The 21,665-nt window shown below is 33.5% G+C and overlaps 1 protein-coding gene across 2 annotated transcripts; it reads left to right on the top strand.

Moving 5' to 3' along the window:
- The first annotated feature begins 9,823 nt into the window (after positions 1–9,823).
- On the top strand, positions 9,824–21,339 carry LOC134247141 (uncharacterized). 2 transcript variants are annotated; one of them, XM_062729472.1, is made up of 4 exons: positions 9,824–9,927; positions 13,205–13,343; positions 13,691–13,912; positions 20,982–21,339. In XM_062729472.1, exons 2-4 carry the CDS (start codon positions 13,229–13,231, stop codon positions 21,125–21,127), a joined length of 483 nt encoding a protein of 160 aa, XP_062585456.1. In that variant the 5' UTR covers positions 9,824–9,927; positions 13,205–13,228; the 3' UTR covers positions 21,128–21,339. The 2 variants fall into 2 exon arrangements, with proteins under 2 accessions (XP_062585456.1, XP_062585455.1); XM_062729471.1 differs by lacking the exon at positions 9,824–9,927 and having other exon boundaries at positions 13,182–13,343.
- Positions 21,340–21,665: the final 326 nt, after the last annotated feature.

Below are 21,665 nucleotides of genomic sequence, written 5' to 3'. Positions count from 1 at the left end.
TATATGTACAAACAAGTGAAGTAAGAGTTGTTGTTCAAATAGCGTAATCGATAAGCGTATTGGATTTTCACGCTAGTGACCCTTTCAATTACCAGTGAGTCCAAAATATGTTTCATCCATTTTCAGCCCGATTTTATGGGTTATTTTTCGGAATCGGACGGAAGACCTACTCGTTGCTCGCAACGAGATCGTTTCTAGTTAAGGTCTTCCGTCTTCACGGAAGACCTTCTAGTGATTCTACTGTTTCTTATTATTATTATTATTATTATTATTTTTTTCCCCAAAATTTTGTGCACGCGATTCCTCGAAAACTATTCAGTGGTTTTCAGTGAAACTTTCAGGAATTATTCGCCATTATATGTAGTTGTGGCATGACAAGGAAAATTTGGAATACTCACCTTTGGTTCCAAGTTATTGACACTTTTCTGATTTTAAAATGCAATTTTGTCCCCCCTTTTTTTCGAAAATGGTTTAAGATATTAACTGGAGACTTGTTAGAGATGAAAGATGATGACTTTAAAATGTGACGAATCACCTTTTCGTGTGTCGTCAGTACGTCCGGTCGCTAGCGGAAGCGAATTTAAAAAGTCCGTATTTTCTAACTTTTTTGTTTTTCAATATTTTTCATTTATTTTTGGAATGTTAATAGAAACCGTTTTTACAATGCTTACTATATAATTTGTTTGAACATTGATAAATCCAAACTCTAGATATTAACATTTAAAAATCTGAAGCGGGTCCAATATGGCGGCTGCCTATGTCAACTCCGACATTTCGCAATAGGGGTTTTCAGAGGCAGCCAAGCGTTTGCTTGAACGACAGTAAATAAGGATAAATGAAATGTAAAGGAATACGGGGATTGTCACGATGTAGTTACGTTGCAATTCTGTGTCAAACTAAGTTTGAATCCATGGTCGTATCAAACGTCTTCTATAATTGGTTTTGACTGGTTCTCATAGTAGAAAAAGAAAAGACTAAATGTGCAAATGAAATACATACCTACTATCATTTGTTTTGCGGAAAAACAGACCTTAAATCATAGATACAAATAATAGTTTTAAGAAACAATATCGATGTATATAATAAGTATTAAACGTATCCACTGTTTTCCTCATGCACACTTGAGTCATATTAAACTAATAGGAAAGACAAACATAAGAAAACTGTTTTTAGAAGAATTGAGTTTATATTAATATTCTTGTCTCAAAAAATAGATTTAAGTTATTGAACATAAATGGTATCTGATTTTTTGACAACCTTTTCATGAATTTTTAACTAATCAGGATAGTTCAGTATGGGGATAAACAGAAAATAGGAGTTTCGCTGATTTAATGTTACTTATCTATTTACGTCATAGAATTTGTAAATGTGTTAAAAACAATTTCTTTACCTTGAAAGTTTAGTTATAAGAACGTTCTTTTTTATTTGCATTGAAGCTATCACACCTATTTAATGGGACATTCCAAAGAAAAGGCGTGAAGATTTACTCGTGGCGTATGACGCAAAATTATGAATAGTGACCGCCTTTCATTATTCTAAGACAGATGTACTGTTTCAAAAGTATATACAAGTAGATTTAGACCTGTGGTCCCAATAGCGTAATAGTAAGAGCTTTGGATTTTCATGCTGGCGACCCGGGTTCAATCCCCTTTGTTTCCATAAAAAGTTTTATCACTTTTTCAGCTCGATTTTAGGGGGGGGGGTTTCAGAATCGGACGGAAGACCTCTCGTTGCTCGCAACGAGTTTCTTATCTAGTTATTATTATTATTCTTTTTTTTCTTCTTTGTTCTCCGGTACTTTTTTTGTCCGCGAGTGTTCTCAGAAACTGTTCACCCAACCGAGCTAAAACCTTTTTAGGGTTAATAGGTGTGTAGTGTAGGTGTGCAACACGAAGGTTATTTTGCGCGCATACGCATGCACGTGCGGGCGCGTGCAACACGTGAAATGACGGATATACTTTATATAGCCATAACTTTAACATTTTTTGATGAAATATTTTAAAACTCATTTAATAAGGATATATTAATAGTGTAGATAATGTGACACTGTCAAATTAGCACGAGCTCACGCGCATGCACGTGCGCTTCGCTCTGATTGGCTGCAACAAAAATCTCAATATCTTTTCTGTTTTTTGACGAAATGCTATGAAATTTAAAATATAGGCATACTTTAGGATGTACTACAATATGATATATAACAATTGTCATGTAAACACGCGCATGCACGTGCGATGCAATCTGATTGGCTTAAACTTTAAATGGCTATAACTCCCTTGTTTTTCAACGAAACAGTATGGGATTTAGAACATAGACAAACATAATGGACTCCCACAAGGAGATATGGTCGTCATGCACATGCATGCACGTGCATGCACGTGTGCTTTGCTGTGATTCGCTGAAACAAAAATCGCAATATCTTTTTTTAATTTTTGACGAAATGCTTTAAAATTTTAAACATAATCATGCATTAGGATGTCCTACAATATGATATATAACAGTTGTCGTGAAAACATGCGCATACACGTGCGCTGCAATCTGATTGGCTTAAACTTAAAATGGCTATAACTTCCTCGTTTTTCAACCAAACAGGATGGGATTTAGAACATAGACAAGCATAACAGACTCCTATAAGAAGATACAGTCGACATGCACATGCATGCACGTGCGTGCACGTGAAATGAGTAAAATTACAAATACACTAGATTAAAACGTATTTTTTAATACTTTTGGATAAAACGCTGTAATTTCTAGTATATAAATAGTGTAGACAAGATGATATGGTAATTACGCACATGCATTCAAATGCGCATGCGTGCAATGCATCAATTTGAATATACTGAATATACTTCTGGGAAAACATTGTTATAGTCTAAAAGGCATAGAGTTCGTCTTATTTAATGAAGCTTACAGGGAATAAGGCACCAAAAGGGAGTTGGGGAGCGTTTGGGGAACATCTGTAACGGTTCCCGTTACAATTAGCCCTAGTTATTATTTTTCTTCTTCTTCTTCTTCCTGGGTACTTTTTTGTCCGGGAGTGATCTTGTAAACTGTTCGTCCGATGTAGGTAAAACCTTTTTAGGGTCAGTAGACATGTTATGTAGATTTGCGGAATCAAGGTCATTTTGCGCGCACGTGCTTGCAAGAGCGTGCACGTGCAACACGTGAAATGACTAATATAATGGATATTGCCGTAACTTTTCTATTTTTTGATAAAATTTTTTGAAACTCATAATGTAAGGATACATTAGAAGTATAGACAAGATAGCATGGTCAAAATAGCAAGATCTCACGCGCATGCACGTGCGCTTCGCTCTGATTGGCTGAAACTAAAGTCTCAATATCTTTCTTGTTTCTTGTCATAATCCTTTGAAATTTTGAACATAGTGCTACATTATGAAGATCTACAGCATGATATAAAAGAATTTTCATAAAAGCATGCGCATGTGCGCGTGCTGCAATCTGATTGGCTGAAACTTTAAATGGCTATATATCCTTTGTGTTTTGACAAAATTCTTTGAAATTTAAAATATAGTCATGCATTAGGATGACCTACAATATCGTATAGAAAAAAAATCATGAAATCACGCACATGCATGTGTGCTGCAATCTGATTGGCTGAAACTTGAAATGGCTATAACTCCCTTGTTTTTCTACCGAACCGGATGGGATTTAGAACATAGATCGATGTAAGGGACTCCTACAAGAAGGTATGGTCATCATGCACGTGCACGCACGTGCGTGCATTTAGAACGAGTATAATTAAAAATACACTTGAATGAGTGATTTTTATTACTTTTGGACGGAATGCTTTAATATATAGTATATTAAAATATATAGATAGTGTAGACAAGATGATATGGTCATAACTCACATGCATTCACATGCGCTGGGGTGCAATGCAAAAATTTGAATATAATTGGTATCCTTTTGGGAAAACGTTGTTAAAAGCAAAAATGCACAGAGTTTGTCTTATTTAATGAAGCTTACAGGGAATATGGCACCAAAAGGGAGTTGGGGAGCGTTTGGGGAACATCTGTAACGGTTCCCGTTACAATTAGCACTAGTTACCATTGAAGTTGTTTGTTTTAATGTTTCTAAAATTGTTTCAGGACAATGTAACAATGTATTAACCTGTTTGTGACGCGAAACATTGGCCTCAGACGAAGATCCACATAACTTCCGGCTTGGTTAAAGAACTACGAACTCTAACTCTTGATTCCCGCCTACATTTTGCACCCATTAAATTCAATATTGATGGCAATTTGGTCATTAAATCTTTGTTTAATACAAAGAACAGTTTTATGGTAATTAATTAATCATTTTAATTCCAGCGCTAGATAGTAAATCATCATTAATTCTAGCTCTTGAAAAAAGGGGGGTAGACGATATTTTCTAGTGAAATCGAACTTTCAAGAATGACCATATTTTGAAATAGTCTTTAATATGATAAAATGTATCTTATATTTTTTCTTCTGTTTTACGCAAATAAATAATACATAACATATATAAATTAATAAAATACAATTATTTAGTTGTAAATAGTTTTAAAATTGGTGAAATATCAGAATTTTGTCGTTTTTGTCTATAAACATATGTGTCCCCCCACCCGTGAAACACTAAAAGCTTTGGAAGAAATTTTGTAAAATGACAGTCCATATTACCTTTAAATAGGAATTTTTGTTTCACGGGGGGTCAAGATGTTTTAAAAATATTTTCCGTTCTCCGTTGATTTCATTAGTGAAAAACACAAGTTTTACCAAAAATATAGAGTTATCTCTCTTTGGTATCCCAAATAAGTAACGTTTTATGAAAATTCATATAAATATTTATAAAATTTTTGAAAATCATTCGAATATGTTAACTTTCGAGAATTCACTTAGAGGTAGGCGGGAGAACAATACTATCGTTCGTAGTTCTTTGTCCAAAGCATTAAAATTGTGATAAGTTCTCGATAAAAATGACCTGCAACCTATAGAAAAATGCGTTAAAATGGGTTTTTATACTGGTTGTTAATTCTTAAAAGTAATATCAAGGACAATAAACAGTTAAATAAAAGTGAGTAAAAGTAAGTAACCAGTTAAACCAATTTTTTTAAATTAAAAATTGAGAACTGTCACAAAACACGTGCTGCAAAGTATAGATTTATTGTTTTTCAGCTTCGTAATGGAACACTGGTTACGTCGATGATAATTGATTTTCTTTCAATCATTGTTAATAAGGTTAATGTAATATATTAATTTTAAAATATCATGCTATTCTTTCAGTTAGTGTTTTGAATAAGTACATTTATTAGAGTGAATCTTAGTAGTTTTGTTTAGTGTAGAGCAAAGGGACCCTTTATGTGAATCGGGTACACCTTTCATAATAAGGTTACGTGACTACACCTTTTGTAACGGGGTTGCAAAGCAATTTTTCGGGTACGTTATCAGCAGCTTAATAATTTGTAAATACCCAAGATTTTTTTTTTATTTTATCTCCCACATTTTATTTTATCAGTAATTACGCAGATACCATTCAAGATATTCTTGCTTTTCATATTATATTGTGTATGATGGATCCAATATTTAATTATGGTCTCTTTACTTTAGTTACTTGAGAAATTGCCTAAGACATATATCATCCAGGTTCTATTCCTTGCATAGACATCAATGGCGGATCCAGAAGGGGCACTCTGTTTAGAGTCGGGGTAGGAGCCCCCTGGCCTACCCAAAAAATTGTGTTCTTATAAGTTATAAAATAAATAACAACACGTAAAAAGGTACAAAAGCGCTGTCGTATGTGAGTTACACCTAGAACAAATTTCCTATCCCGAAAATATTTGTGAAGAAAGCGATGACAACGGGATATGATTCAAGTTGTGTTTTTTTTTATTCAAAAGTAAGCAAAACATGTATGTAAACAATATTGTATTCGAGATAATCATAACTTTGATTTAATGATAAACTTTGCAGCGACTTTTTTACCAGAATTAAAATCTTTCAATTTGATCATAGAATCCCTCTTATTCATAGCCCTGATATATTTCTACTGACAGTGCAAGGATAAGTCATCGATAATTATTTTCACGAAAAATGTACAATTTATGTTCTTTTTAAGATAATAAACTTATAAACGTTTTGGAAGGTATTGGCATTTCTTAAAAACCCAAAGACTATCAATTTTAGGAACCTGGACTTACAATGCACCCGAATATTTTACAGTTTTAGTCATTTTCTACTGCACCTGTCAGAGTCTTTGGGGACACATATCACCCATTCTCAATATAAGGGCTCAAATGATGTCGCCTCATTTTCATTTAAAAGAAATACCACTGATGTAATTTCTAAATCAACATTATAAATAGTCATATAACAATGAATAAGAATTCGTATAATTATCGATCTGAAAGGGTATTTAAGAAGTTCCAAATTCAAATATAGTAGCCTATTTGAAATGTACGTTACTGTCGCCGAGGCAAATATTTTTCTGAATCCCCTCTGTGTAAAATATAGTTTTGATTCTTAAGTAAAAATTTTCTGATAAGTTAAACCTTGTATCATATATATTTCTTTTCATAACAATAAATACATTTTCTTTGTGATAATAAATAATTTTTATTGTGCAATGTCCCTGTCGCTTAATTCTATTTCAACCACATTACAAGCAAACACAAAGATTATACACCTGACAGTTTTGTTCTCCTTTATTTATTGATGGGCTAAATTTGAAATTTCAATAGATTAATTACTCCTACTTAGATAATGTAACATGAAATTGAACAATTTGAGCAACTTTTATAAATATGTTTACGGAATGAAAGACATTTTCAATCGTAGAGATAAGAAAGAAATGTACGTTACCTATATTCTTCCATTAAGAATATATATTAAGTAGAAAATATGAGACGACTCTGAATAAGCAACCCCTTGTATCCTGTAAACTGGCAAAGACGTTTTGCTTAACACAATTAAAAGTTATTTTTTACATGAAAAGTGATCATTTGAAATGTACGTGACTGAAATGTACGTTACCATGAAATTCGAATTAAGTGAATCTCGCACGAATTTTCATGTATTCTCATACTTTCATACACTCGAATATGTACACAAAGGAAAGTTTCAAAGGTTGGAGGTCGGCTAAATCCCAAAATTAATGAAAAGAAACGTTTCTGCTGAGGAAAAAAAATATATTAAGGTCAATTATATGTAATATAATTTTGATACCTGGTATATATTTCTGAATACGAAACCTGTATGATGCATTTCTTATGATATGCAAGTTCAAATAGTATCAATATATTGCGTGTCTAACGTACGCTTGTGGAAGAGAATTGATTTTTATATTTGAAATGTACGTTACGTATGGTAACGTACATTTTACGTATTTCTAACTGAAATTTTTTTTTCTTTAATCAATGAATTGCGTTTACACGAGCGAAACAAAATTATCGTTACAATCCATTTGACAACTGGCCACATAAATCCATCTAAATGCACCCCTAATCCTCGTAAATGTTTTAGACTGTTACCACATCCTAGAAAATTTTTTTCAAAGTGTCTTAAATTCATTTTTGGCAACCTTTTTGCAGTTTGTTTACTTTTAATATGCGACTTTTCGTAAATATTAATTAAATTGTTGTTGATAATTTAAAACAAGGTATGCATAGGCTTATAATTGGTAAAAAAAAGAAACAAAAAATAGAAAAAAAAAAGAAATAAATAGGCCTAAACCCAGAACACAAGACGGTCACGTACATTTCAAATACTGAAAAGCACACAATACTCAGTTTTGTTTGAATTATTGCATTTTGGGTTATATTTTTCCAGATCTGCTGAAAAGCACATATGTTTGTGTTTTGAAAAACGATGTTGCAACATACTAAATGAAATTGTTAACAAACTGTCGATCGATATATTCGGATTAGATTTATGTTAAGTTTCAATGGCCAAACACGAGCATTTGTTAGATCATAGCAAAATACGTCTGACTCTTATATTTTTTGTCTGTACCCTTGCTCACAGGTAGAGGTAACTAGGCTACGACCGGTGTCAATTTCAGCGAAACAGCACAAAAGAATGGTAATGAACTGAGGTGGAGGGGACTCTCCAATAATATGTGAAATGAACGTTACCGAAGTGACGTGACATTCATGTAGTTGATGACAAATAACCTCGTTTGTTACATTATGATTTCTTATATTACTGCCTTAAAACGCTTCATTAAAATGATTTTTATGTCCATAATTGCTTTTTTTTCAAAATTTTCTTATTACTAATTTACATATTATTACAAGCTTGAAATGTACGTTACCTACTCATATTCTGAGGCAATCGTGTCTTTATAGTTGTGATTGCGACATATAACACAATGTGATTACATAGAGAATCTTTTTTTAATAAACTGAAACAAAACGTTGAATTTTTAGATGAATTTTAAGCTTTTTATTAAACAGAAATATATCTTGAAATGTACGTTACATTTACGTAGATTTCTAAATCGGCATGGATATATGTTAAAAAAGACAGTAACTACAAAATAGAATTTTACTACATGTACATGTTAGGTCCCAGTATCTATAGAAAATGACAAGATTCCAAAACTGATCGCTCTAAACAAAACAGAGAGAAGAATTTAAAGCATATATTTAAAAAATGTTTTTATACATCTGGATCAAAAAGTAACCATTGTTTTTTGAAAGGAAAAATCAAACGCACGTTCGTATGCTGAGAAAATATGTTGCTGACAGAGTTGGTAGGATGTGCTGGTGTTAAGATGAGCTATTCCAATTGTGATTTTAATGACTACATTTTTTTTTACAAATCTTTTTGGACATTGAAGAAAGAGTAACGTACATTTCAAGCTACATTTCTGAATAAAATCACCCTCTGCTTTATCGTCTTGTCATTATTCCATGTATTATAATTTGATGAAAAAAAATCTGGAAACAAAATCTTCAGATACTTTCCTTCAAAGGTAATTGATAGAAAAATTGTTTTCTTGAACTTCATTTTTTAAAAAATCAGAGAGGCGTTTGTGCCCTTATATTGAGAATGGGTGATATACGACATGCACGACAGGCAGAAAGGTTTCTTAGTCCGAAGCGTCCCCAAATATATTAATTTTGGCACCTTTTCAACGAGATATCTGGTGCAGGCAGAGACCTAAAAACGGACAAAAAACATCTAAAATAAACACTGTAAATGGATAATAAACTAAATTTAGATTAGGCCAAAAGGTACAAGTACTCTTTTTAAAAAAATCAATAAAGTTCCTGTTGAACTTTTAAAGATGGAATGATGTTTTCTTACATTCTTTTTAAACCCAACGGATAATAATAACACAAGTAATCGAATTCAGAATTACATGGAGAACCCCCCCCTCTACCCAGAATTGCACTCAGCTACACTTTCAAAAAAAAACTTTTTATTACCATTTTGACTGATTCGCTGTATATAGTTTAACGTCCGTCTCGAAAAATTTTCACTCATATGGAGACGACACTCAGGGTCACTGAGCTGTGAACCTAAGTTTTGATGAGGTACACGAAACATTCCGTAGTCATATTCATTTGAAAGATATAATAAAATGATCAAATTTTAAAACTAAAATTTAGGAATTTTTTCTTAGATATCATATCTAAAAGAATAAGTTATATTTGGTGGTTAATAAAAAAAATATAATTTGTTGACCCCCTAGCCTCCTTAAGGTTTTAAGTTTATCTGGGTATTTATTTATCACAGACATGTTAAAGTACTATACGGTACAATCCATGGACAAAATGATTATTAGGAACAAGCATGTTACATGTTTTTTTCGTTTCCGTATTCTGATTGAGTAGAAACATGATGACGAGCCAAGCCTTGTCGTCGACTGAAAGTGATACGTAAAAACACAAAAAATGTATAGAAAATTACTGTTCAGACTGGACTGACACTTACGGGAAAAATTGTAAGTCTTTAAAACTATTTGCCTTTGATTGCCGCTTTTATATTCTTCATGATATTTTCCTCTAGCTTTACTTATTCATAGGTTGTCTATATAAAAAATATATTCATGGATATGATACATGATCACAAAAATAAGGTATATTTAAGTAAATGTTTTCAATTAATATATACAGTAAATATGCTCTATAAAATATATTAACATTTGATTTGTAATCTCAATGTTACATCTACCTAAATTTACCTTATTTAACATTATTTAATTATACCTGTTAATTTTAAATCAGTTAGCTAAAATAATAGATCAGCATAAATAATACGAATGTATGCGTGTTTTTGAATCGACTGAATAGATATATTTCAAATTTACTGCAAGAATTAAATCTCAATACATTCACTTTTAAGAAGGGATTATAACGCAGGTATAGATTTTTTTCTATGACACATGTATAAATGATATAAAGTATACAAGACGCGTTGATATACCGGTATGTAATTCATGTTTTTATACCTACAGCTTAGATGAGTGTTAGCTAGGGCAGAGTGACAAAGTTACATAAGCAAGGTGCCTTGGGTTATCTTAAGTCATAATCTGTCTCTTAATAAGAAAAGGCACATTCAATTGTTTACAGTACTTCATATAAAGATACTTTTAATTGTTTACAGTATGTTAAACGGTACATTTTATTTACCTCTCACTAAAACTGAAGATATCTCTTGCTTTAAAATGTTGTTTTTTTTAAAACTTCATTTTGAATAAATATCAAAACATTGCGATTGACACACAGGAATAACACTTAAAAATATTTGAATGAAACTCTCGTTAAGATGTATATTACATTTTTCTTTATTGAAGAAAAATATATGCATGTATCATAAAAAAATATATATAAAACTCACCTCGACAGATGTTACATGTACGAGGGCTGTTCAAAAAATAATGTCTTCGGTGCTCGGAGAGAAACAACACTTTTCAGTGATTTAGTCTTAAGGGTTTCATTTAAATATTTTCTTTTTATGAAAACATATGTCCGAAACATTTTTGTCCAATTTCTGATTGTTTTTAGAAAACATTTTGAGTATTGCCCTTCGTATAATGGAATATAGCAGATCCTATGATTTCCTGGACTTGTTTCTTCTTTCTGAAATGTGTTTTTTTTTCAAGTTTGGAAAATAGAACAAGACAAAGGGTGAAAGATCTGGCTACTATTATTGGTGTGACAAGAAATTGACGTTCTGTTTATCCCCCAAACTCCATTACTCTTCAGGATGCGTGGGTTTGGACGCTGTCTTGAAGAAATTAAATGTAGTGGATTCCTGATTCTTGGTCCTTTCTCGTATAAACCTTTCGAGATTTTTGCAATAAATTTGCTTTCTAGACTCCTCCAGAAATTGAAATGCCTTCCCGAATACGAATTTGAACAAAAAGACCTCATATTTAAGAAAATGACATGTAAAACTGTCTTTGTCTGTAATTCTTTGCTCTTTTCAGATCTTTAATTGCTGTTTTTGTCAAGTGCATCTCATTCAAAAATGTTTTGAAGGTAATAAAGCAATGGATTCAAGTTTCATTATCTGTTTGAATTTCAGACAAAGGTGGAAAAGTACAATTGCTGATTTTTAAAAAATAATTGTTTAGATATTCTTACACGGTGTCGTTTTCACTTATTTTTTAAAAAAATAGAGTGACCATTGAGTACCTAGCTTTTTCACTGTCAAATGGTTCTTTGAAACAACAAGAAGTACCCCCAAAATGATGCCTTTTTAATTTGCTATGTGTTTTAATGTCAATCAAACATGCCCATTATATAATTTTTTTCAGTGAAATCCACCTGCTTATGTATCTATAAAACAGACATTGGTTGTTGTAAATTTCATATATTTTAGTGAATATTTCTTTGGGATTCTTAACAAGTTTTACAGCAGTTTTTATGAAGCGTTTAATTTTACTCTACTTTATAGATTCTCTACCATTCATTTTTAACGCAGTATCTCGAATAACCCTTATTTCTCAGCTTCTCACAATGAAACTATGCGATGAAAAGTCACATAAACTGTTATCAATTCATTAAAGATTCAATCATGAGAGAAAGTCAAGTTTAATGTCATATGATTTCTATGTTGTACAGTGTATGTCATAGATTTCAGGACATTATTTATTGAACAGCCCTCGTATTCATTCCCAGACAAAAGTTAATAGAAAATGAAGATTCAGTAAAAATAAAACCCAGACATGTTCATTGTAACTAAATCATTGCAGCTAAAACTACCTGCATATGGTGTTGGCATCTATCAAATGTTTTATTACTCAAGAGCATACCCAGAATATGATCAATTTTTAAGATTCATTGATACTCTGATAAGGGAGTTAACTCTAAGTGACAGAAATGGCTATTATTCCTTTATAGATCTGCGAAGTTGGAGTGTCTTCTTGTTAACTTAACAAATACATTTCTTCTGGAAAATCATTAAGGTTCAAGCAACATTTTGTATAAGTGAACAAAGGGTTTATGACCCTTAAATTAAAGCAGATTACACAAAAATGCAACAGGGACATCAGCAATCTTGTTAAAAAGTATTTCATGAATAATTATAATATGGTCGTTATTATGACAAAGATAACCTATCATTGGTTATTTAGGTTGTTTTTTATCTTTGTGTAAAATTTCTTCGATTTTCCTAATCATATGATATCACTCTGCTTATTAATTTCTTTTATTTTTTAAAAATTTTCTGTTAAAAAGTTTGAATCATTGTTTTAGTTGCATTATGCTTGTATGCAAGCTAGACCTACAGATCTGACCCATAAGCTAATCCAGAAAAATATACATTTGAAGCATTTCTTGAAGAACATTCCTGGCCCCAAGACCATAAACCTAGAACAGACTTAAGTCAAAATTTCAAACCAATGTAACATGAAATAATTTTGATAATCAGATTATTAAATTATCAAATTTTTAATTCTGAAGCAAATACATTCAACAAAACTTAAGATATTATAAATCAAAATTTTGACTTAAGTCTGATCTCAGTTTATGTTCTTGGGGCCTGTATGTATTATACATGCAACTCAGATTTACCTGGAACAATATTACATGGAGAATCAATCCACTCGAAAACTTACGTGAAGTAAGATGCCAACATCGAGAGTATAGATTGGTAGCAACTTCATTGCTTCGAAGTGAATTAACCGTAGATATCTGTATTTAGTTTAATTTAAATAGGTCCACATTAAGTACATCGTTATGTTACAGAAAATTAGCGTCCCTTTCATCCAATAGGAAACCTGGAATTACCGTATCATCATGGATAAAACACTGTTTTTGATTGGCTTCTTGTTCCTTACTTTGAGCGCCATTAACGCGCAGACTGGATCTGAACTCCCTTCCCTTGGTGTTCTAGCGGCTTTGGGCATTTCAGGTATTTCAAAATAAATAATTTTTTTCTTTGTTTCAAAAGTTATATTTATGATTACTTAAATTGTTTATGCTGAATATAGAAAAAAAAATGTAACAGCTGTTTATTTTAACTGACCCCATCCACGAACAACGCAAGTGGACTAATGATCTAAAAGCCCAATCCAAAGACAACAACATTTTCTTATTATTGTGTGTGGGTCAATTTTATACGGTCAAACATGTTTTTAAAATTTGAAAAGGCGGAAACAGAAAAGTCCGGCGAAAACAGTCCTCTATACAGTGTAATTACATATAAACAATAATATGAATTTCCACTTATTTTTAAAAAAATGAAAATTTTCTTTACAGCTGGAGCCGCTAATTCTTATTTATTTGCATTATTCCAACGACTAAGGCTAAATTTAAGGGATTGCGAGGAGAAAATCAGTCGTCTCGAAGATTGTAGGAACGACTTGACAAAAGTTGAGGAGGAGGAGGAAAAATGTAGGAAAGAATGGGGTGAATGTGAGGAGGCGTATTTTAAGGTGCAACAGGAGCTGGAAAACACAAACATGGATCTTGCGGAATGTGGTAAGAGATCATTCTGAAGGTTAAGGTCGGGATCTTGTGGAATATATAGTGCGGAATTTGGTAAGAGATTATTATGAAGGTTAAGGGCATGATCAGGCGGAGTGTGATAAAATATCATTCTGAAGGTTAAGGTCAGGATCTTACAGAAGGTTGTAATAGATAAATGTGAAGATTAAGATCTTGCGGTTTGTGGTTAGATTTCATTATGAAAGTGAAGGTCGGTATCTTGCGGAAGTTGGTAAGATATCATTATGAAGGTGAAGGTCGGGATCTTGCGGAAAGTGGTAAGATTTCATTAAGAAAGTGAGGGTCGGTATCTTGCGGAATGTGGTAAGATATCATTTTGATGATTATGGTCCGACAAGTAGAGCTTTTTAAAAAAGCTTACCGTCTTTAGCAACAACCTTAAACAGTAAACTGATCTACGCCTATAGCTATCAGGCCGTATACTTCTTTTGAATTTTTTATTGCTACACTAGCATTTTACTGGCATTAGCCCAACCATGATTGTCGCTCGGTCATCTCCGTAAACTTTGACCGAGAGCTTTCGGCAAACCTCGGCCGATTCCGTTACTTCTTCAAACAAGAAAGGGGAAAAGAAAAATAACAAATTTTAAAGCCTGCAAGCAATAAAAATCAAATTTATTTACACTGAAATTAAAAAGACCTTTTAAGTTATTGCTATAAAAAATATCATGTTATTAAGAATATAATTACTTCTGATTTTGTTGTTCGTTTTGTCATTTTTCTTTTTAAGATTTAAAATCTTGCAAAATTGTTAAGTCATACGAAAATTAGATCATCAGAAAGTTATCTCCCTTGCCCTGAACAGCATTTCAACCAATGAAATAATTGAAAATTTTCTCATCATGCAATTTCTACCAATCACAAAAGAGAGGAAGTGCATAGTCCGGAGACTGTTAAAAACTTCAACTATATAATACCGTCTTCCAAGGAAGACGGTAATAACTGTAGTGTATGATTATTATAGTAAACTTATATTTAGTGATCTAAGAAAGATAACTCTCATTTATTTAATTGTGATTATCTCCCTTTGTACTCAACCGGAAGTTGATGTTATAAATAAAAGTAATGGCTGATTAGTTTGTGTTACATCAGTACATGTGGTTAAATCCGATATTAACTTTGTATGGGACACTACATCTGGCGACGAGGATAAACCAGAGAATAAACCAGAGCCGAGCAATGGCAGATGCGAAACCTATTTTGACAGATGTGAGTAGGATTGACAAGTTTGACCCACATGGAGATGTGAATTCGGTAGGAATCCGTTGGACACGGTGGGCACGTGCATTTGAGCTCTTTGCAAGCGGAAAGGGAATAGAAGACCCAGCGCAAAAGAAAGCTTTAATGTTACATGAGGCAGGGATGGACGTACAGGATATTTTCTACACGCTAGAAGTCCCCGAACCGGGTGATGGAGAAAACGTGTATGGCGTGGCGTTAGAGACATTGAATAAACATTTCACTCCTCAGGTAAATCACACGTTTGAAAGATCACAATTTCGCGCTATGGCACAAACGGCGACAGAAACTGTTGAACAATTTATCACTAGACTAAGACAGAAAGCTGTTTATTGTAACTTTACGAATATTGATGAAAGTATACGTGATCAAGTGATAGAGAAGTGTTATTCTCAAAGACTGAGAAGGAAATTGTTAGAGAAAAATAATGTGACACTGAAACAACTGAGAGAAACAGCACAGAGTTTGGAAGCAGCTGACAAAAGAGCAGTGACTATGGAACACAAACCAGAACAAGAAACCATAAACAAAGTGAGTAGATACAAACATAAACATGACTTTAAGCAACAGGATAAACAAGACAAAAAGTGTTTTGCTTGTGGTAAATATGGTCACATTCGCACGGATCCGAAATGTCCAGCACGAGGACAGAAGTGTCGGAAATGTCACATGGAAGGACATTATGAAGCATGCTGCAAGACCAAGTCAAAGACAAAGTGGCACAAAACCAAGAGGGCAGCAGTCCGAAATATTGAAACTTCAGAAGTAGAACAAGGAGAGGAGTCTGAGAGAACTTATGTGTTTACTATTCGGAACCAGGATCGTTCAAAGAATGACTTTAGTGTTAGTATTGGCGGTATTGATACAAAAGTCATCATCGACTCAGGAGCTTCAGTGAATGTTATTGACAGACACTTATGGGAACAACTCAAGGAACAAAAAGTGAAATGTCACAGACAGTCGAAAGCATCGACAAAGAAACTGTATCCCTATGGTAGTAACAAACCACTGACTGTCGCAGGAAGTTTTGTTGCTGATGTGTGTACGCGAGACCGGTGTGTGTCATCGGAGTTCTTTGTTGTAGAAGAAAGTGGACAAGCTCTCCTAGGCTATGATACTTCTACCCAGCTTGGAGTACTACAGATTCAAGAGACAAGTACTGTTGCACCAGTGCACACTGTGAATAGCACAGATATTAAAACAGAGATACTAGGGAAATTTCCGAAAGTGTTCACAGGACTTGGAAAACTGAGAGACTTCCAACTTAAAATTCCAATTGATGAGTCCGTACATCCTGTAATTCAGTCCGTACGTAGAGTACCGTACCATTTACGCAGTAAGCTAGACCAGAAACTGGATGAACTTGAGAAGATGGATGTTATCGAGAGAGTAAAAGGGCCAAGTCAGTGGGTATCACCTATTGTGGTTGTACCAAAGAAGAATTCAGATATTCGCATATGTGTCGACATGCGAAGAGCTAACGAGGCAGTCGTTCGTGAGAGATATCAAATTCCTACTGTCGACGAAATCTTGCAGGACTTGAATCAGAGCAAAGTTTACAGTAAACTAGATATCAAGTGGGCCTATCATCAGTTAGAGCTTACCCCAGACTCTAGAGAAATAACTACCTTTATGACACCAAGAGGACTTTATCGATACAAACGTTTGTTGTTTGGAGTGAGCTGTGCTCCTGAAATGTATAACAAAATCATTCAACAGACATTAGGAGACTTACCTGGTGTGAATGCAATATATGATGATGTTGTGGTCCATGGATCAACAGAACAAGAGCATCGACGTAACCTAGAATCAGTGTTGAAACGTTTAGAAGACTCAGGAATGACTTTGAACATTGAGAAGTGTCAATTCAATATGGAGAAGATCGATTTCATGGGATACGTACTCTCTGAACATGGTATCGGAATAGCAGACAGCAAAGTTCAGGCTATTAGGAGTGCCAGGACACCACAGTCAGTATCTGAGGTGCGCAGCTTCTTGGGACTAGTCAATTTCGCGGGCAGATTCATACCAAACCTGTCCACTGTAGCAGAACCCTTAAACAGACTTTTGCGTAAAGACCAGTCATTTGCATGGGGATGAGAGCAAAACGAAGCATTTGACAAACTTAAAGACTGTTTAGCTAATGTGTCAACTTTAGCCTACTTTGATGTGAATGCCAAAACACAAGTTATTGCAGATGCAAGTCCAGTCGGCTTAGGCGCTGTATTAGTCCAGGAACAACACGGGAAACCTAAGATTATCTCCTATGCGAGTAGATCCTTAACAGACGTCGAACGCAGATACGCACAAACCGAGAAGGAAGCACTCAGCTTAGTGTGGGCGTGTGAGCGGTTTCACATGTACCTGATGGGGAAGACTTTTGAGCTGTTAACGGATCATAAGCCACTTGAATTTATTTTCTCGCCCAAATCGAAACCATGTGCACGAGTAGAAAGATGGTTATTAAGGATGCAGAACTACAGTTACACAGTTCGTCATATTCCGGGTAAATCAAACATAGCTGATTCATTGTCAAGGATGTTGTCAACAGATACACCAAATCCGAAGACGAGTGATACTGAGGAATACTTACGCTTTGTGATTGAGGAAGCTGTTCCAATCGCAATGACCGTATCTGAGCTTGAGAGAGCATCACTGGAGGATGAGGATCTCAAGAACTTGAGAGAATGCTTGATAACAGGGAAATGGTATCAGTTACAGAACAAAGACTTTTTGACAGTAAAATCAGAATTGTGTACTGTTGGACATCTGATACTACGAGGGACAAGGATTGTCATACCTAAGTCATTACGCGACCAAGTACTGGCACTAGGTCATGAGGGACATCCTGGAATTGTTATCATGAAGCAGCGATTGCGATCCAAAGTTTGGTGGCCTAAAATGGACCAAGACATTGAACAGTGGAACAAAGCTTGTTATGGATGTCAGCTAGTATCACAACCTGAAAAAGTGGAACCTATGCACAGAACAGAACTACCATCACGACCATGGGAACATTTAGCAGCTGATTTCCTAGGACCGTTACCATCGGGAGACTACATTTTTACTATCGTCGATTATTATTCACGATGGATTGATCTGGCTGTGATGAGATCTACAACGGCGGAGAAAATGGTCGAAGTGTTGACAAAGATCTTCAGTACACATGGATTACCTGTTTCTATTACAACAGACAATGGACCACAGTTTGTCAGCGAATATTTCAAAACTTACTGTGAAATAAATGGAATAGTCCATAGGAAGACCACCCCATTGTGGCCACAGGCCAATGGAGAAATTGAACGCCAGAACAGATCAATATTGAAGAGACTGAAGATTGCACAAGCAGAAAAGAAAGACTGGAAATCGGAACTTCAGACTTATTTGCTGATGTATCGCTCATCACCACATACCACAACAGGAGTGAGTCCGGCCGAGTTGTTGTTCCGTCGAGTTATTCGTACAAAACTACCAGACATCCACACTTATCGTGAGACAGATTACCGAGTTAGAGATAGAGATGCGGAGAAGAAGGCAAAAGGGAAGATGTATTCTGATGCTAAGAGAGGAGCTACACTTAGCGACATAAAACCTGGTGATCTTGCTTTGATGAAGAAGAACAAGGAAAACAAGTTATCTACAACATTTCATAGTGATCCATTCAAAGTTGTCGAGAAAAATGGAAATAGTGTTGTGTTAGAATCCATGGAGGGAGTTCATTACAAAAGAAATGTGTCTCATTTGAAAAAGTTTGTGAATTCTAAGGAATCTGTGAATGTGTCAAGTGAAAATGTGAATGAAAATGTGTTAAGTGAAAATTCCAATGGAAATGAAGATTTGTGTTCAGGAAATTCAGTTCCAAATCAAATTGCGAGCGATAAAAGTGCGATTTCAGATGATGTCCAGGAAGCGTCATCAGGAAACTCATCAGCAGAGGAATCCGACAGCAATGTTCAAGATCCGACGACAAGTTCACCGCAATTAGCCCGACCAGTTCGTCAACGCTCTTTGCCGGTGAAATTCAAGGACTATGTAATGAAATAACATGTTCTGTTTAAACCTTTGTTCACATATTTTTCAATGATTTATAAACACTGTAATGATTCATTGACTGTGTTAAAGTTAATTGCTAAATAGATTTGTCCATTTACAATTTAATTGAAATAATCGATATTTGTTTAAATGAAAAGGGGGAGGATTGTAGTGTATGATTATTATAGTAAACTTATATTTAGTGATCTAAGAAAGATAACTCTCATTTATTTAATTGTGATTATCTCCCTTTGTACTCAACCGGAAGTTGATGTTATAAATAAAAGTAATGGCTGATTAGTTTGTGTTACATCAGTACATGTGGTTAAATCCGATATTAACTTTGTATGGGACACTACAATAACAGGTTCCTTTTAAATATCTGCTTTGAATCTCTTTGTAATAAAAAATTAATTATTATTTTCTTTCTATCATAATTTTTTTCTAAATTCTATTCAACTTCTCTTATAAAATAAGTAACTCAAAAAGGATTTCCAAAAGGATTATGTAGGAAATACCATTCTGTGGTATCATGCACAAATCAGGGATGGGGTAATTGAATAAATAATTGTTATTAACTGTAATTAATTACATTTTTTAAGTGATTGGAAGTAATTTGTAATTGAACATTTTTTCAATTACTTGTAATTGTAATTTAATTAATTACACGGAAAAAAATACCATGTAATATCAATTATTTTTTCAGTTACAGCCAATTACTTTATGCAGTGCACAATCATAGTATATTGTCCCCGCTAAACAATCCAACATTTCTTCAATCCGGGGTAGTGTGTATGCATTATTCTGGGACTTTTTATTTATTTTTTTTTATTTTATTTTTTTTTGCCATGTAATTTGTGTACATGTAAATTTTGCGTGGAAGAAACTGCATCGAACTGATCTTGGATATAGTTCTTTAATGTTTTGTAAATAAAAGGTTTTTTTTTAAATTTATTTTATTGTTTCTTTATGCATTTTTTCCCTCAATTTTCTTCAATTATGTATTCTTTATAATTCTCTCAATAATAATTTATAATACACGTTTTGTGGAACTTAAAATATGTACAGTAATTTAATTGTACCTTGATCTCAAACGGAGAGAACTAATGTAGGCCCTTGGCCTGCTGTTCAATCCATTTTCATATTGTACACTTTGTATATTATGAATAAAATACTTCTTAAACTAACTAAAGTTTAAACCACAAAGATGCACAATAGGTATAGCATTTTAATTATTGTATTGTTTGTGCAGAGGCTGAGCTTATATACAAATGAGTGTAGTTCTGTATATCCATTGACAAGGATTTAAAAAAAAAAGACATTTGTAAATTGTAATTTAATTATTTGCTTTTGCAAAGTACTTGTAATTCAATTAATTACTTTTGCAAAGTAATTGTAATTTAATTAATTACTTTTTAGGTACATGTACTTTGATTTTTTTGTGACTAAACTTGTTAAATCAGCAATGCCTTAATGACAAATTCTTGGGAAAAATTATATTTTATTGAGGTTACACTTAGACAAGTGAAGTTTCGGTTGATCTATATGGTATATATATTTATACTTTTATGAAGAAGACTTTGTAGATAGGCTAACTTAAACTTTCTAAAAAAGGTTGGCGTTCCTTGAAAATCACTTTAAAAATATAATGCAATATCAAAAAATTTGCCTATTTACAATCCTGTTATTCTGGGCTATTTGATACTCAGTTTAAATACTGTATTAAAAATAGTGGGTGACAAATGGATATATATATATTTTTATATTGCAGAGTTTCTAAGGGAGCTTTGTCGTGCCTATCCAGATAATTGTACCTGTGCAGAATATACTAATGCAGCTAATTGTGAGAGCGACGCTAAGTGTGATTGGCAGGATCCCACAGACTATTGCACGATTAATACCTTTACTCCGTCATAGCTCCTCTGGTGGAAAAACCAAACGCTTATTCAGTCAAAAAGGATTGAAGCAGAAATGTTTTAAGAAAACCAGTTAATTATAAAATTATTTTCTAACCAAGAAGCTCAAACTCAATAGTTTTTTCAAAAAAATTATAATTAGGATAAATAATTGCGATAAAGTAATTTTGCTTTCTTTTACTGTGTGTATTTAGGAAAAATAATTATGATAAAGTAATTTTGTTTTATTTTACTGTTTGTGTTACGTACATACGTTTGCACTCTGATTATATATTGAATACAATATGTACTTCTTTTTAAAGAATTCAAGCACATGTACAACAAGTTTTGTGAAAATGTTGGCCATAATATAAATACATGTTCTCCTATGAGATGTAATAAGAGCGATTACCCCAATATAAACAATAAGATTTCCTGGCGTAACATGAAATAAAAAATGATTTAACATCTTTGTTCATTATTATTTGACCCCCTTCCCCCACCAAAGTCATTACTTGCAACAACTATGTATAATACATCTACTTGTCATTTGATTGGAT

Source organism: Saccostrea cucullata, unplaced genomic scaffold (genome assembly GCF_032062105.1).
Source record: "Saccostrea cucullata isolate Sc308-1 unplaced genomic scaffold, CSIRO_AGI_Scuc_v1 ctg103, whole genome shotgun sequence".
NCBI classification, from domain to species: domain Eukaryota; kingdom Metazoa; phylum Mollusca; class Bivalvia; order Ostreida; family Ostreidae; genus Saccostrea; species Saccostrea cuccullata.
This window is presented reverse-complemented; position numbering and strand designations above follow the sequence as displayed.

Bases quoted from the DNA above. Each gene is read 5' to 3' on its own strand.
- LOC134247141 (XM_062729472.1), top strand. From the start codon at position 13,229: ATGGATAAAACACTGTTTTTGATTGGCTTCTTGTTCCTTACTTTGAGC. The intron at 13,344-13,690 runs GTATTTCAAAAT...TTTTCTTTACAG, and splicing joins AGCGGCTTTGGGCATTTCAG to CTGGAGCCGCTAATTCTTAT. The intron at 13,913-20,981 runs GTAAGAGATCAT...TTTATATTGCAG, and splicing joins CATGGATCTTGCGGAATGTG to AGTTTCTAAGGGAGCTTTGT.